Source organism: Neurospora crassa, linkage group VI (genome assembly GCF_000182925.2).
Source record: "Neurospora crassa OR74A linkage group VI, whole genome shotgun sequence".
Taxonomy (NCBI): Eukaryota; Fungi; Ascomycota; class Sordariomycetes; order Sordariales; family Sordariaceae; genus Neurospora; species Neurospora crassa.
Window position 1 is genome coordinate 1,159,288 of NC_026506.1, and position 13,176 is coordinate 1,172,463.

Sequence of the window (13,176 nt, forward strand, 5' to 3'; positions counted from 1 at the left end):
TGTTTGTGTGTGTGTATGGATTTGCATAAAACGTTCTTCTATGTCAGATTTATGAGGATCAATGGCGTTTCGTTGCCTTCCTCATATCCGTTGCCCATGGTATCGCGCAAATAAAACAGATGGAAAGAAAATGTTGGTCTAGAAGTTCACACCGCTAACTCGAAAATTGCTCTCAGGAGATGGCTGAAAAGAAAACCGCCGTAGCAAATGAAGCCTGTGTGTGCCTTTTGTGGCAAGCACTAAAGACAACGCCCGTGTCCATGTCCGTTGAAAGAAGAGATGGACAGAGCAAGGACGTTTGAGAACGGAGAAGAGAGACAAAGAAGCACAAATAAGAAGGGGGAAAGGTAAGAGCAAAAAAGAAAAAAATTTAAAAAGAAAAAGGAATAAAGACCCTATTGGTTCTGGTCAACGGAAATGGTCCACTTCGTCTGAACCGTAATAACGCCAGGATCCTTGAAAGACCCCGGCTCGGCGGTCAGCTCAACCTCCGACCCGTCATCCCTGCTGAGGTTCCCCAGCCTGTTGTGATGACCGCGATGCTCCTTCTCCCCGGAAGCCGCAACAGCGGACTGGTGGTGGACATCCTTGTTGGAGGCGTACAGATTCTCAAGGCCAATGTTGTCCTCCTCGGCCAAGTGGCTGTTATTCTTGAGCCTGTTAAAGCCAGAATTCTTGGTGCCGCCAAAAGTAGCCGTGCCGTCTGAATTCGAGGGACCCAGCTTGGTGGTTCCTCGACGTGTGGTGCAGCGGGCCCAAAGAGAGCCCAACATGGGCATGCTAACGCAGAGGATAGCCAGATTAGGCTCAACGGTAGACCAGAAATCGGCATAGATCATGGTGCCAGTGAGGTTATTCATATCGAGGCCAACAAGGGTGACGATACGGATGATGGCGACGACGGAAGTGCTGCATGTTTTGGTTAGTATCATAAGGCAAGAAACAGATAGCCAGAAGTAAAGGGTAAACTTACAGTAAACCGATCAAGAAAACGCCCGTCAGACCGGCTCTGGCAGTCCAGCTCATCTTCAAACCCCAGACGGTAGGCAAAGGCAGCGTCAAAATAACCATGTCGGTGACGACATTGAAGGCACCAATGGCAATGAAGGATGCCTTTTGACTACCGCACACGGCGTCCGGAGCTGACATGGGGTCGTAGGCAGCCCTAAAGGGGCGGCAGATCAAGAAGACCTGGAGAATGTTGCCTGTGCTCCAGAGTAGGACAAAGGTCATGGCAATCTTGGTAGCAGTGCGCAGGCCATCGTTGACGAAGACGCGCAAGTAGAAGAACATGACGGACAGCTTGACGGTGCTGATGCATGTGGCAAAGATGAGTTCGTACGAGACCAACAGCTTGAGGATAGGGACCAGGTTCATGTAGGTTTCCGCGAAGGGATAGCCGACACCCATTCCAATCCCTGTGATACCCATATGTTAGAAACCTATTGTCGCTGTTCAGCAGAAAGCAGTGAACTCACAACAGCCTTGGATGATAAGCATTCCAATACCTGCGATGCCACTTGTTAGATCTTGTCACTGTACTGTAAAGCACAAAGTGGGAAACTTTACCTTGAGGCACGGCAGCAAGAATGAGCCAGTCGTCCCACCACAGCTTGGCTCCAGACAGGAATCGAGCAAACATGCGCAATCCAATGACTCCTAGTGTCAATGCCACCAAACAGACGTTGATGATCAAGTGCGTCTTGACTATGCCCTTGGGCTCAAAGTATTTTGTGCCGAACAGGTGCGTCATCTCGGCGGGGTTAGGGGCCTCCATGATGTGTGGTGTTTTTTATTGTCGTCGTTGCTTTCGTCGGAGATTTCCTTCCCGTCTTCGTTGCTTTTTTCTGAACGGGTGCGACCTCGTGGGTCTTCTGTGCGCTGCCTTTGTTTGTTCCTTCCTTCTGGTTTCCTCTATCACTTGCTCTTTCCTCTTCTTTTGTTCTCGTGATGTGTCTCTTTCCTAAGATTACTTTGGGTAGGTGCTTCCCGTCGACTCCAAGTGGGAAAGTGGAGTGGGTGAGTTCGGTAAGTTGTAAACGAGTGTGTGTGTGTAAGAGAGAGAGAGTGACAGATGTAGGATGCCGTCAAGTCAACAGATCGTTGTGTTGTTGGTGAGCCTGGGATGTTGATGCCGTAGATAGTGTTCTACGACCACCATGGGAGGACGTTGTTATTTCTCGGCGCAAATTACGGCTCGGGCCAGATCGGTCTGTGCTGTTCCAGAGACTCGGGTCCGAGACTGGCTGTCTTGAGAGTGTGTGGACTGTGCGTGTGAAGGTTGGGATGAGAACGGGCGGGAGGGCCAGTTTTTGAAAACGTCTGAGCTCACAGCTTGCTTCTTTCCCTGGAGAGCCTTGTCGCGATAGGTAGGGTAGGTCCCATGTTAGTGCTTTTTTCCCCTTGGGGATATTGTCTTTGCTTTTTGTGGGAGAGTGGCGCCTAGCGAGTGCCTACCTAGACATAGAATATGCAGCGACGAGGGAGGCTGACGAGGGGTCAGTGTAGGATTGGAGCCTAGGAAGGAGCAAAGGAACGTTCCCCGAAAGAAGGTCTGGACGTATGCTGTACTGATCAGTTCTTGGCGTGTGAAGATCACTGCTCTAGCCAGAGAATCGAAACCTTAGCGAAGATGACCTCACGTCGACGGGAAGGTTGAACATATGCGCTTAACTACTATGGTGTACCACGTCTGTTCGTTGAGGTTGCCTCCTGATGCGCCTGGGCTCCAGAATGAGACTGGCCTGGACGAGGTTGCAATCGACAACTAATGTAGGTCATGGCTCCGTCAGGCGTCAAGTGCCGCTCGGGGATGAGACCCGGGGACCAGACCATCAGGGCATTTCTTTTCTTTTTTTCTCTTCCTTCTGGGTCCTGCCCGCCTTCTGTTGCATCTGTAAAGCCCACTCGTTTCCGTCATCCTGGCACATGCCGGCCGCCTGGGCCTCCTGTCGGTAGGTGAGTGGGAACTTGACAATTTGACACTGACACAGGAAGAAGCTGGGCAACGGTCCATGAGACCCTGACTGCAAAGTCGGCAAATAGCCAAGGCTCTCAATGTGACCTCTTCCCGGTATAATCACGGTCTTCACCGAAATGCTGACCTGGGCTCATGGGAATCGGGGCACCCAGTAAAAAGGCAACCTAACCAATGAAAAGGCAACCAAAGCAACGAGCGAGGCGTCCCAGTCCCAATAATCTGTCCGCTGTGCCAGCCCATGGTAAGGAACGTACATACCTAAACACACCGAAAATGAGCTAAAAGTGCACAAGTGCTTCTGCCTACCTGGCGGGAAGTGAGGGCTTCCAGCCCAATGATAGAAGAGCTAAAGTTGCACGAGGCCAGGTCGCTCCCAGCGTAGTGTAGCGGCCGGAGGACGATGAGTGGATGATACCTAATTTGTATGACCCGCTTTGACCACTGGGATGAAGGCTTCTTGTGGGCCTACTAGGTAATGGAGCCATTGTGTGGTTTTCCACTCCCCTCCGGACTTCCCTCTGGACTCACTCACCTTCCAAGCTCTAGCAAGTCCAAAGTCATCAAGACGGTTTCTATCTTTCTTTGCCTAGATAGTCATTGCTCCTTCTTTCTTCACACAGTCCCTCAAATTCCTGGATGATTTCTGTCAATTTGATGTTGAAGACCTCCCGTCCAGTCTATGTTTATTTGCCGGTCGGGTGCTAAGGTGTCCTGTAAGCGCGGCGATGCTGTGCCCTTGGTCCGCCATTTATGTTTTGGTGAGAGATTGCATCAAGGTCGCCGAAGTGGAGGGGGGTCCGATGAGGTTTGATTTAACTCGAATTGCTGATGGTGGCGGTGCGGCACACGGCACGGCACGGCTGACTGCATTCGTACTGCCGCAGTCATCTACCATACCGCCCGGGCTTATTCTTGTGTATGTAGCCCAGATTGGTATTCTGTATGCGCGGTAGAAGTATGTATGTATGCGGGCAGCAAGGCTCGCTTAGGTTGCTGCCTGCCATGTGCGACCAACAACTTGAATTGTGCACTTGTTTCGTTGCGCATACTTGTAGGTAGTTATTGGTCGGTGCAGACGACAAAGCGGGCCCCAAACTTGAACCCCACGGCACGAGTTGCTTTCCCATTTCCTACACTACAAGACCCAGCAAGCAGTCTTGCTTCAGAGCGTAATAATAAAGGGTGGGCCGTTAGGGATTCTAGCCACTCACAGGCACTGGACACCGAAGGAGCGAGGATGTAGATGCATAGGCCGAAACCGACAAGTCCCCCCAGTTCGGGGAGGAGCGACTAGCATGTTGGACGTATGTCGAGTGCCAGCATATAACTTGAACCTTCTGGCATACGTTGCAGCTTACCTACCTAGGGTTCTGATCACCTATGAGAACTACATCGGCGATTTGCTTCTTGTTGAATTAGTGTCGTTGCTTCGATTTTCTTTCTGGGGGGTTTTCAGGGTTCGAATGTCTCAGCGGAAGACAGGCAACACCAAAAAGAACATGTGCCGTTGAAGAATCGGCGATAGTGTGGAAACTTTCCCGAGCAACATGATTGGTTGCTGGATGCTTGGATTTCCCACTATCGACAAAGCGTTGGATGCGGGTTGTTCGTTCCGACCCATGTCGACTCCAACGTCCATACATGTCACGGTATTTGCCCCACTCAGCCATCAGAACTCGGGCTGACATTGGCTGACTGGCCCTCTTCTAGAGTGTGGGCAAAACTCCCCTGTTCCTCGCACTAAATGTCAACCCCTGAGCCCCTGGTGAATACGGTTACACTATGTATACTAGTGTAGTACTGGAAAGTTTGTTAGCGCGAAACGAAATCCCTCTGGGGGCATTGATTGGCCTTGGAGGCTACATTTCGGAGAACGGGAGAAGAACACTTGCCTTCAAACTTTCGCACGACGACCATTCTCGCCGCCCCACTTCCCCTACTATCTCAAGCACCACCGCTCAGAGTGTTAACTTACCGAGAGATTCCTCCCTGACCCATACGTACCTACCAACTGGAAACTGGAAGCAGTACACTAAGCGAATCACGCCAACGAAACCAAACCCTTTCTCGGGTTCCAGGGCTGGATTATAGTGTACACTATTTTCCGACCGTCCGACTCCATCTGTTTGGGACACTGAGACGAGACCATATTCTGCTTCCTTCTTCTTGCTCCTCCACGGCCTAGGCACACACGTCTCTTGCGGCTCGCTACACTCGCTTCTTTGGGTTCTTGCACAGAACACAACAATTTCAAAACACTTTTGTGTTTGTTCATCAAACAGAATGACAACGTACGATCTGCGAACCATCCCCAAGGTCATACACGTCGGTGTATCTGTATCTTGTATAACATTCCCCCAACCGCCCCGTCTTGCATGGCAAGCTTTCCCCTTATCCTTACATACCAAGCCAGACTATTTTACAGTAGAAACCCCTGCTCTGGCAACTAATGCAGGCAGTCCAGAACTCTTTGCAAAAGGGGGGGTTGCAAAAGCAGGGGTTTTAACTGTATGCCTTTTACAAGCGAACCCATCATATACCCTTGAATGAAGCCACTACAAAATAGCCCCAACACACTTGCTCCATAGCATACGTATATATGCTTGCAATCCTGAACAGCCAAGAAGACCCAAGTTCGACTGATAAACATGGTCTACAGACTCGTAAGTCTTCAACAGTGGAACTGTGGCCCCAATCCCCCTTCCCCCTTCTCTCTCCCCTCCCAACTTTTGGGCTTCAGTTGCTGTAAGTACCAGCCTTGCCATCCCCGCTCTTTTTGCATGATCATGTATGGCAAATCCTACTTTTCTCCACCAGGTTTTACCGGTGGCTCGGATGGGCAGGTGGGCAACAACCTAGTCGAGGCGATTACTGTACACACTGCTCCCGATAAACCGGGCTCTCTCGCCCACATTGCGGACAAGTGTGGTCTGCTCTGGCACCAAACCTGCGGAGCCTTTGAAGTGACTATATATCATGAGTAGATTCCATCGTGAGGGACCACCAACACAAAGGAACGGGGTCTGTTGTGTGGATTCTCTCAAGATCCTCTCTCGGGGTATGTCAAAGCCCCGATTCCTTATCAAACGTAACCACGATGCCGCACGATGTGTGTCCCGGTCTCAGCGCGGAATTCGCGTACCACTTGCGAGTTGTCACTTTGTGCATGTGCTCTCGTGCAAAGTTAGACGGTGCGATTAGGAGGCACCTTTGTCAGGCCCAAGTTGTACGGTTTCCACTACGTGATTTCCGGAGCCCGGAGGACTGCGTGGGGGGGGGGGGGGGGGGGGGGGCGACGGGGATGGTGATCCTACCTTATAAGGTTCCTGCCCCAGCCCCGAGAAAACGGGTGATGTGTTATCCAAACCGTACTACGCCCTCCACCTCCTGACGCCAAGCCCGCTGCTCCTACCCCCTTCCTCCTTCCTCCTTCTCTCCCCCTTGCTATTTAAGCTTCAACCCTTTTCCTTCTTGCAACCTTCTTAAGACACACTTTTCATATGCAATTAGCTGTTTAAATACAAGTCACCTCATCACCATGGGCTCTGTTGCTGTTCCACTTGCCGGACTCGAGGAGTCCTACGACTACATCATCGTCGGTGGTGGTACGGCCGGTTGCGTTCTCGCTAACCGTCTTACCGAGGACAAGGATGTCCGTGTCCTCCTACTCGAGGCCGGTGATGACAGAACCACCGATCCCTTGGTTCTCACACCCGGCCTCGTCGCCGGCGTTTACGGCAAGGATGAGTACGACTGGAACTTCCAGTCTGTTCCTCAGGTAGGTTTTTTCTTCGTGGTGGCAGCAAGCATCGAATCAAAGCAAATTCAGGGACTTATCAATAATGTAGTCCACTCTTAACAACCGCATCATCAACCAAGCCCGCGGTAAGATGCTTGGCGGTTCCTCCGCCCTCAATTTCATGATGCTGGTGTATCCCTCTAAGGCCTCCATCGACGCCTGGGCCGCCGTCGGCAACCCCAACTGGAACTTTGAGGCTCTCAAGCCTTACCTCAAGAAGTTCGCCACGGTGGACGTGCCCTCGGCCAGCACCAAGGACATCTGCTCCATCACGTACAACAACGACACGGTAGCCTACGGCGACGGCCCCGTCCAGGTCTCCTTCGGCGAGGGTTACGGCGTTACCAACAAGGGCTGGTTCGACACCTTTGCGTCGCTCGACCTGCTCTCCAAGAGGGACGCGCGCGACGGCCAGGCGCTGGGCGCCTTCCAGAACGCCAGCTCCATCGACCCGACCACCAAGACGCGCTCCTTCTCTGCTGTTACTTATCTCACTCCCGAGGTCCGCGCCCGCGAGAACCTCAAGATCCTAACCAACACCCACGTCAACAAGGTCCTTTTTGATACTACCGGTCCCGAGCCTGTCGCCACCGGCGTCGAGATCAACGTCAACGGCATCGTCAGCCAAGTCTCCGCCAGCCTCGAGGTCATCCTATCCGCCGGCGCTCTCCAGTCCCCTCAGATCCTTGAGCTTTCCGGCGTCGGTAGCAAGGAGATCCTCGCCCAGCACAACATCCCCGTTGTCTTCGAGAACCCCGCCGTTGGCGAGGGTATGCAGGACCACCCGATCGTGTGCCAGTCCTTCGAGGTCAAAGAGGGCACTCCCTCCGGCGACGTCCTGCGCGACCCTGCCGTGCTCAAGGCTCTGCTTGACATGTACACGGCCGACCGCTCCGGCCCCCTGGGCCAGCTGACCATCTCCGTCGCCTACACGCCCCTTGTCAACAAGACGGGCGTCATCTCGGACGAGGGTGTCAAGAAACTCTTTGCTGGCCGTGACTTCTCGAACCCTGCCCGCGCCGCGATCCGCGACATCGTCACCAACCCCAACGAGCCCACTTTCCAGTACATCCTGTTCCCGACGCAGGTGCACATCGCCGACAAGCCCGACAACATGGCGACGCACCTGATCCCCGTGGAGCCCGAGAACTTTTTGACCGTCATGACCATCCTGAACTCTCCCTTCTCGCGCGGGTCCGTGCACATCCAGTCCTCCGACCCCAAGGCGGCGCCCGTGTGGGACCCCAAGTACAACCACGACGACCTCGACATGGAGCTGCTTGCGCGCGGTGTGCAATTCGTCGAGCACCTGGTCGCCCCCGAGTCGGCGCTCGGCAAGCTTTTGAACCAGAGTGGTCGTCGCCTGCCGCAGCTCAAGGGCGATGATCTCGAGACGGCCAAGGAGATTGTTCGCCAGAGACAGATTTCCGTCTTCCACGTCTCGGGATCGTGCTCCATGCGCCCCCGCGAGCAGGGCGGTGTCGTGAACGAGCGCCTCCAAGTGTACGGTGCCAAGGGGCTTAGAGTTGTCGATGCTTCCATCTTCCCTATCGAGCCGGCGGGTAACATCCAGTCGGTTGTTTACTCGGTTGCTGAGCGGGCGGCGGATCTGATCAAGGAGGATCGACGCAAGGCGGTAAAGGTTTGAGGACACTCCATTTAATCCAGCGAGCGACTTGATTGATTGAAGTTTCTTTGTTTTTTTGTATAGCATTTTGGATATACCTTTTACTTATAGCATATGATGAATGATTAGTAAACCTGATAACGTCTTTTCACGATATCTAGGGAGAAAATTATAATGTGAAAGGGCCCAATGAACACGAGCAGCATCAGCCTCGAAATGAACAGAAGCAATCTCAGTCCTCATTCTGTACGGTCGTGGAAAGCCTGCTTTCGGGGCAATTGCTAACGGACAGCTTTGCATTGTCTAATGCGTCTAAGAACGTTTTAGTACTATCTTCGCTTCATGTATCATGGAGTCTATACCCCCTTTCAAGCATGGTTTGATACCAATATCTTGTACGTCTACTACGCATCTGCAACATTCTGGGCTGCTCTGAGCGCACCAACGACAGAGAAGGCAATCACCGGAGTAGCAACGTAAGAAATCTATTAGGCTTGAGTCAGTAACTGCATTTTTTTCTTGTTGCCTATTTTGATAGGACAAGGAACTCACAGTAAGAAGCTTAGCCGTCGCCATCTTAGCTTGTTGAGGCAGGTTGTTGACATCGGCAAGCGCCACCAACCTCATAGCAGGCGGGCCAATAGGCATCATCATCATGGTGAACCACAGCACCGGGTCATCAAACAAGAGGCCCGTCTTCTTGGCCAACACCCAAATGATGGGGATACTAAGAGCCGGCATCACCAAGAATCTCCAGGCAAGAATAAACACAATGCTAGGCCACGGCACACGTCCTCCCTCATCTCCTTCCTTCATCTTGCGCAAGCTAAGGCTGAGCTTGACACCCACAATGATAACCTGCAGTGTAACAAACAGCTCGCCGGTGTTTTTGATGGGCGTAGTAAGCCAAGCCTTGAAGTATCCGCCGTCTTGCGAGTCGTTGAAGAACATACGGTGTAGAGCAGGAACCAAGCCGATGACAACACCAGTCGATGCTCCCAGGGCTGGAGGGTTAAAGAAGGGCGCAATCCAGCTTACGGTCTTTTGGAGAGGCTTGGGTAAAGCACTGTAAGTCTTGTTCTGCGCATTCTCGATTTGCCGGGCCGTGGTCTTGGCGAAGCGTACGGCTTTCTTGGGGAGGAGCGAGGTCGTCTCGGAGGGACCAGAGCTATCGTCGCTGTTTCTTCCCGACCCGTCGTGATCCTCCTCGTCTTCTTCGCCTGAATCCCGTCCGGATTCCGGGTCGCTGTCTGTCTGCCCGCCATCATCTTGGTCGAGAAGGACCGGGCCGTAGCCAAAGGTTAGAGTGTTGCTGATGACGGCGCAAACGAGAAAATAGGAGCGGGCCTTTTCAACTACATTGGGGTCGGAGGTCAAGTTTTTGAGGACTCCGGCAGCATCGAGTGCTTGGATGAGGAGGAGCGGCAGCGAGGTTGAGTTGTTGAATGCTAGGGCGGGGGTGGTCCATGCTGGAAGCTTGAAGATGCGGACGGATAGCTTGCCCACCACGATGGACAAGACAACGAAAATCAGGGACCAGACTGGCGTAGTATTCGTTAGCGTCGGGGGGGTCTTTGCGTCAGTTACAGAATTGGTGTGATATCATATACCAACAATGGGGAGATAGTGCATAGCAGTATCAGAGTCGAGCTGCTTTCCCAGGTTGGCCACCAGCAACAACGGCAAGAAGATGGTGACACACATGGACGACAGGCGTTTGGCAGCACCATCGTCGATGAGGTCGAACTGGGCCGCAAGGACACCGATCCAAATGGTTATCAGAACGGATATGGCAGCTTGAATAGCCCCCATGAAGGAGACCAGAATATCCGACGACGCCATGCTATATCATAGGTTGGTGTTTCGCCTGTGGACGAGTATTGGTGATATTATGATTATGTCGGGTATACCCTGATGTTTCTGCTGTCGACGAAGATTGGGCTGTCGACGAAGACTGGGCAGTCGACGGAGGTGAGGAGGGGCTAGAACAGTAGGGGTAGTGTACCGGCTGTGTGGGTGGGTGGTGCCAGGTTTAAGACATGGAATAAATGGTTGGAGGTTGAAATGTTCCGGGCAATCGACGATCTTGTCGCATTACGTCATGATTCAGGAACCCGGCCGATCTTTGTTTGGTTTGTGCTCCGTTAACGGAACAAGCTTAGTTGGATGACTGCCGTGCTTAGTTGCTTGCAGCTTCCTTTCCATCCAATGGCAATGCAAAGGGAGTTTTTCTTCCGAGATATTATTCAGCCGTCGGATCTTAGTCTTGTTTTCTTTCTCTTTTCACCATCTGAATCATGTTTTCTTCCTTCTGCCTTCTTGGCATCCACCATCTGACAAGTCAGTCTAGACTGCCATTCAGGGCACAACACGACTGACTGCATCACGACACGGATAGAATCTAAGATAACTGGAACGACCAACATTGATTGTCAAGTACGATTTATATCGGGATATCGCAACATCATCAAATGCTATGAACTACACAGAACCGAAAATGAAAGAGGACATTGACATGCTCAACCCTTTTCACAGCCCAAGATGCGACTTGTCACTGAGCGCCTCCCTCCTGCTGGTGCTCTGAGGATCAAAGTACGGCCTCTCCCCCAGGCTGACCGCCCTGTTGCCCTTGCGCTCACCGAGACCCTCCTCAAAGACATAGTCGGGCGTGGCAGCGTGGTACACGCTCCTGTTATCCCAGATGGCAACATCGTTGGGGTTCTGCCACTTGAGGCGCACCTGCAGGTCGTGGTTCTCGACAATGAGCCGGACGAACCAGTCAAGGAAATGCTTGCTCTCCTCGTCGGTCAGGCCGTGGATGCGCTGGCAGTGGTGGTCGACTGCATAAACTGACCTCCAGCCGGTGACGGGATTGGTGCGGATGACGGGGTGGATGGCCTCGAGGATCTCGCCCACGTTCTCGGGAGCGCCGCGCTCGCCGCTGTATATGCTAAAGTTGTTGCGCTTGGCCGCCTCGTTGAACAGGGGCTGGGCATAGTAGGCAGTGAGAGTGTCGAGGAAGGAGCGCAAAGTGGGCGAGATGCGGTCGTAGAGCTCGTAGCCCGAGGCCCAGAGCGTGTCGCCACCGGTCTTGGGGAGCTGCACCAGCCTCAGGAGGGCATAGTCGCTGGGAATGGGCTCAAAGGTGATATCCGAGTGCCATTGGTCCTTGGCGCTCTGACGGCCGCTATTGACACCGAAACCCTTGAACAAGTACTTGTCCTTGTACAGCGACTTGGCTTGCGCGGAGGAGATGACGCTGATCTCGTTGTCTTGGACACCATGCTCGCGGCTGGCGTTGCTGATGGGGTGGATGTGAAGGCCCGAAGTCGCGGGCTTGCCGGCGAGCTTGCCTAGTCTGTCGACGAGTTCCTTCTGGAGGTCGTCGGTGAGCTTGTCCTGCTTGCGAAAGAAGACAACACCGCGTTGGGAGACTTGGGTTGCATGTTAGCATCAAGTCGGCGAATTCGGCACAAGTTCATGGCTTACTGATAATGGCAAGATCCCTCAGGAGCTCGTCAGAGTTGGGGGCGCGCAGCCATTCCACGAGATCGACGTTGACATACTCGCGACCGATAACAGGGGTGACCTCAAAGTTCTCGAATTGTTCGAGAGCACCACTGAGCTCAAGGGGCTCCTTATGATCCTCGAATCTCTTGGGAGCACTCTCCGCCTCAGGACTATCGGTCTTGATGGCGGCGGACTTTTGCTGAATAGGGAGGACCTTGGTCTTGATCTCGTCAACCGTCTGCTGGACGGACTCTACTGCTGAAGGAGACATGGTGAAGATTGCGAAAAGGGATATTGCCAAAGGGTATCTCGGAGAACAAAAAGCTCGGATTGCTCAATGGATGTCGGACTGGATGACTGAGTGGTAGCAAGAAGCTCCTTTTATGCCGAAAGTTCTGCTGAAAGGTCTAGAGGTATCGCCATGGTGTTGTTAGGTGATGCTATCGTCGGCGATTGTTCAGCCCCGAGTAGCGGCAAGTCGGCAGCCGTTGATATATGAACTCCATGGTGAAAGAGCCATCGTGTCTGACGTGCGTGGCATCTGGCCTATTACAGGAGACTATATCATGGTTGGTTTCCTGAATAGGGACAAAAGGAGAGGGGAAGCTGAGTGCAATGTCGCATGGTGGCTATCTCGTACATGTTAAGGAGCATTCGCTCACTGATAAGTTTGCTTTCACCCCGCGTTGCCACATATCAGTGGAGAATGGTGGTTGTGAAATGTTCCCGCCCTCGTGGTGGAGCGGTGGTGCAATCTTGGCTTTGATCACGGAATCGCGAGTGCGAATGTACATTCCCACACTCAATCGCCTGTGCAGTCTTGGCAAGAGGTATGTGTGCGTGCACACACACACACCGCATTTAACAAATCTGGCCATTTGACATCGCTTTATACGACTCAACTCAATCGTTTAATATCGAAATCTAGCTAAAACTGGTGTAAAAAGTCGATATTTTAATATTCTACGTTGTGTAGTTGTTTATTTTGATATTTATATTGTTTTTTAAATTATTATTAATATAGTACGCTACCCTAATACCCGCTAGAAGGTATTAATAATAATAATATTAGTAAATAATAAGTATTCTAATAACGTTACTAAGATTATTAATATAAGTATAAGGAGTGCGTAGAAATATAAGTATACTCTATTGGATATTAGTAAAGTATTTTTACTATTGCGAGCTTCCTAGAATACTAAAAAGCTTCCTATATAGGCGTTTAAAGTATAGCGTATATTATATTGCTCCCTATACTTT

At 52.1% G+C, this 13,176-nt stretch overlaps 5 protein-coding genes across 5 annotated transcripts; 2 read left to right on the forward strand and 3 right to left on the reverse strand.

Annotated features, from left to right (window-relative positions):
* Window positions 1-395: 395 nt before the first annotated feature.
* Window positions 396-1,827, reverse strand: NCU09796 (integral membrane protein; the record flags this gene model as incomplete). Its single annotated transcript, XM_955101.3, has 4 exons — window positions 1,570-1,827; window positions 1,479-1,508; window positions 974-1,418; window positions 396-909 (listed from the first exon to the last, which is right to left on the reverse strand). The coding sequence occupies exons 1-4, from the start codon at window positions 1,775-1,777 to the stop codon at window positions 396-398; spliced, it is 1,197 nt and encodes a 398-aa protein (XP_960194.3). The 5' UTR covers window positions 1,778-1,827.
* Window positions 1,828-5,628: 3,801 nt separating this feature from the next.
* On the forward strand, window positions 5,629-5,964 carry NCU09797 (hypothetical protein; the record flags this gene model as incomplete). Its single annotated transcript, XM_955102.3, has 2 exons — window positions 5,629-5,725; window positions 5,798-5,964. The coding sequence occupies 2 exons, from the start codon at window positions 5,629-5,631 to the stop codon at window positions 5,962-5,964; spliced, it is 264 nt and encodes an 87-aa protein (XP_960195.3).
* A 554-nt stretch (window positions 5,965-6,518) lies between these two features.
* Window positions 6,519-8,448, forward strand: NCU09798 (aryl-alcohol dehydrogenase; the record flags this gene model as incomplete). Its single annotated transcript, XM_955015.3, has 2 exons — window positions 6,519-6,758; window positions 6,829-8,448. 2 exons carry the CDS (start codon window positions 6,519-6,521, stop codon window positions 8,425-8,427), a joined length of 1,839 nt encoding a protein of 612 aa, XP_960108.2. The 3' UTR covers window positions 8,428-8,448.
* A 43-nt stretch (window positions 8,449-8,491) lies between these two features.
* Window positions 8,492-10,429, reverse strand: NCU09799 (hypothetical protein). The gene is made up of 3 exons (XM_955016.3): window positions 10,017-10,429; window positions 8,959-9,947; window positions 8,492-8,891 (listed from the first exon to the last, which is right to left on the reverse strand). Exons 1-3 carry the CDS (start codon window positions 10,246-10,248, stop codon window positions 8,811-8,813), a joined length of 1,302 nt encoding a protein of 433 aa, XP_960109.2. The 5' UTR covers window positions 10,249-10,429; the 3' UTR covers window positions 8,492-8,810.
* Window positions 10,430-10,631: 202 nt separating this feature from the next.
* On the reverse strand, window positions 10,632-12,636 carry NCU09800 (taurine dioxygenase). The gene is made up of 2 exons (XM_955017.2): window positions 11,896-12,636; window positions 10,632-11,840 (listed from the first exon to the last, which is right to left on the reverse strand). The coding sequence occupies exons 1-2, from the start codon at window positions 12,185-12,187 to the stop codon at window positions 10,936-10,938; spliced, it is 1,197 nt and encodes a 398-aa protein (XP_960110.1). The 5' UTR covers window positions 12,188-12,636; the 3' UTR covers window positions 10,632-10,935.
* Between the last annotated feature and the right edge of the window lie 540 nt (window positions 12,637-13,176).

Bases quoted from the DNA above. Each gene is read 5' to 3' on its own strand.
- NCU09800 (XM_955017.2), bottom strand. From the start codon at position 12,187: ATGTCTCCTTCAGCAGTAGAGTCCGTCCAGCAGACGGTTGACGAGATC. The intron at 11,841-11,895 runs GTAAGCCATGAA...ATGCAACCCAAG, and splicing joins GAGGGATCTTGCCATTATCA to TCTCCCAACGCGGTGTTGTC.
- NCU09799 (XM_955016.3), bottom strand. From the start codon at position 10,248: ATGGCGTCGTCGGATATTCTGGTCTCCTTCATGGGGGCTATTCAAGCT. The intron at 9,948-10,016 runs GTATATGATATC...ATACTACGCCAG, and splicing joins GCACTATCTCCCCATTGTTG to TCTGGTCCCTGATTTTCGTT. The intron at 8,892-8,958 runs GTGAGTTCCTTG...CAAGCCTAATAG, and splicing joins CGACGGCTAAGCTTCTTACT to ATTTCTTACGTTGCTACTCC.